Genomic DNA, 968 nt, shown 5'->3' on the forward strand with positions numbered 1-968 from the left:
TATAAATGTTTATATGATTAACAAAGTAATACTACACTTTAAATCATAATTATAATAATAATGGTTGAATTTCTTTAGTGTTTCAGGCAAGACGAGTGGGGTGGTCAAGGATGAAACATAAAATTATGCCACCCACTGTTACTGGACCACCTGAGTTTGAAAGGACATTTCGTGCACAGTAAGATCTTCACACACTTCTCACTCTTTTCATTCATGAAAAATCATATAATGTCAAAACAAATCTAGTATGATTGGCAAATTATCACAGGTAATCCTAACTTGAATAAACCTGTACAAACAAGTCATAAAACATTTTTAAAAATTGTCCTTCCACTATTTCTTTAGCCAGAATAGCATAGAGTCATATTCCATTTTCTTGGTGGTATTGTGGATCTCTGGCATCTTTTGCAATGAAGGTATGTTACACGGTATACTTCTATAGGCTAATTTTATCTATAACAATGATATACTGTAGTAATGCAATAGTTATGGTGGACAAATAAAACAAATAAAAACAAGGAACCATTATATAGCTTATAAAAATAAATTTTTTCCCTTTTCACAGTGCTTGCTGCTCTTGGAGGACTTCTGTATATTGTGGGCAGAGAGATGTACTTTACTGGCTATATCCGTGAAAGCAAGAAAAGGTGATAATCAAAACAAGTTATTATATATATTTTTATATGACATTATATTCTGTGAAGTCAAGTCATAACACATTACAGCCTATTCTTGCCTTTGTTTCTAGGTTGCCAGGGTTTTATTTGGTGTTGTGTGCCCTGTTATTCCTAACTGTGACAGCTACCATTGGAATAATTCAATCATTTTTGAGCAAATATCTCAACACCAGACTTCTCTAAATCGTTTAATTAAAATATTCAAAAGTTTTTTTTCTTTACCAATCTATTAAATAAAAGGCATGTAAAATCTATGTTATGGATGTTTCAGATCAACTTGACGTGTTTATG

At 31.6% G+C, this 968-nt stretch overlaps 1 protein-coding gene across 1 annotated transcript; it reads left to right on the forward strand.

The window, feature by feature from the left end:
- Window positions 1-44: 44 nt before the first annotated feature.
- Window positions 45-953, forward strand: mgst2 (microsomal glutathione S-transferase 2). Its single transcript, XM_016264975.1, has 4 exons — window positions 45-178; window positions 346-416; window positions 566-647; window positions 749-953. The coding sequence occupies exons 1-4, from the start codon at window positions 111-113 to the stop codon at window positions 858-860; spliced, it is 333 nt and encodes a 110-aa protein (XP_016120461.1). The 5' UTR covers window positions 45-110; the 3' UTR covers window positions 861-953.
- The last annotated feature ends 15 nt before the right edge of the window (window positions 954-968 follow it).

The sequence above is a fragment of the Sinocyclocheilus grahami genome, unplaced genomic scaffold (genome assembly GCF_001515645.1).
Source record: "Sinocyclocheilus grahami isolate Dianchi unplaced genomic scaffold, SAMN03320097.WGS_v1.1 scaffold14147.1, whole genome shotgun sequence".
Classification (NCBI taxonomy): Eukaryota; Metazoa; Chordata; class Actinopteri; order Cypriniformes; family Cyprinidae; genus Sinocyclocheilus; species Sinocyclocheilus grahami.

Coding starts and splice junctions, on each gene's coding strand:
- mgst2 (XM_016264975.1), top strand. CDS start 111: ATGAAACATAAAATTATGCCACCCACTGTTACTGGACCACCTGAGTTT. Junction 179..345: donor GAAAGGACATTTCGTGCACA/GTAAGATCTTCA, acceptor CTATTTCTTTAG/CCAGAATAGCATAGAGTCAT. Junction 648..748: donor ATCCGTGAAAGCAAGAAAAG/GTGATAATCAAA, acceptor CTTTGTTTCTAG/GTTGCCAGGGTTTTATTTGG.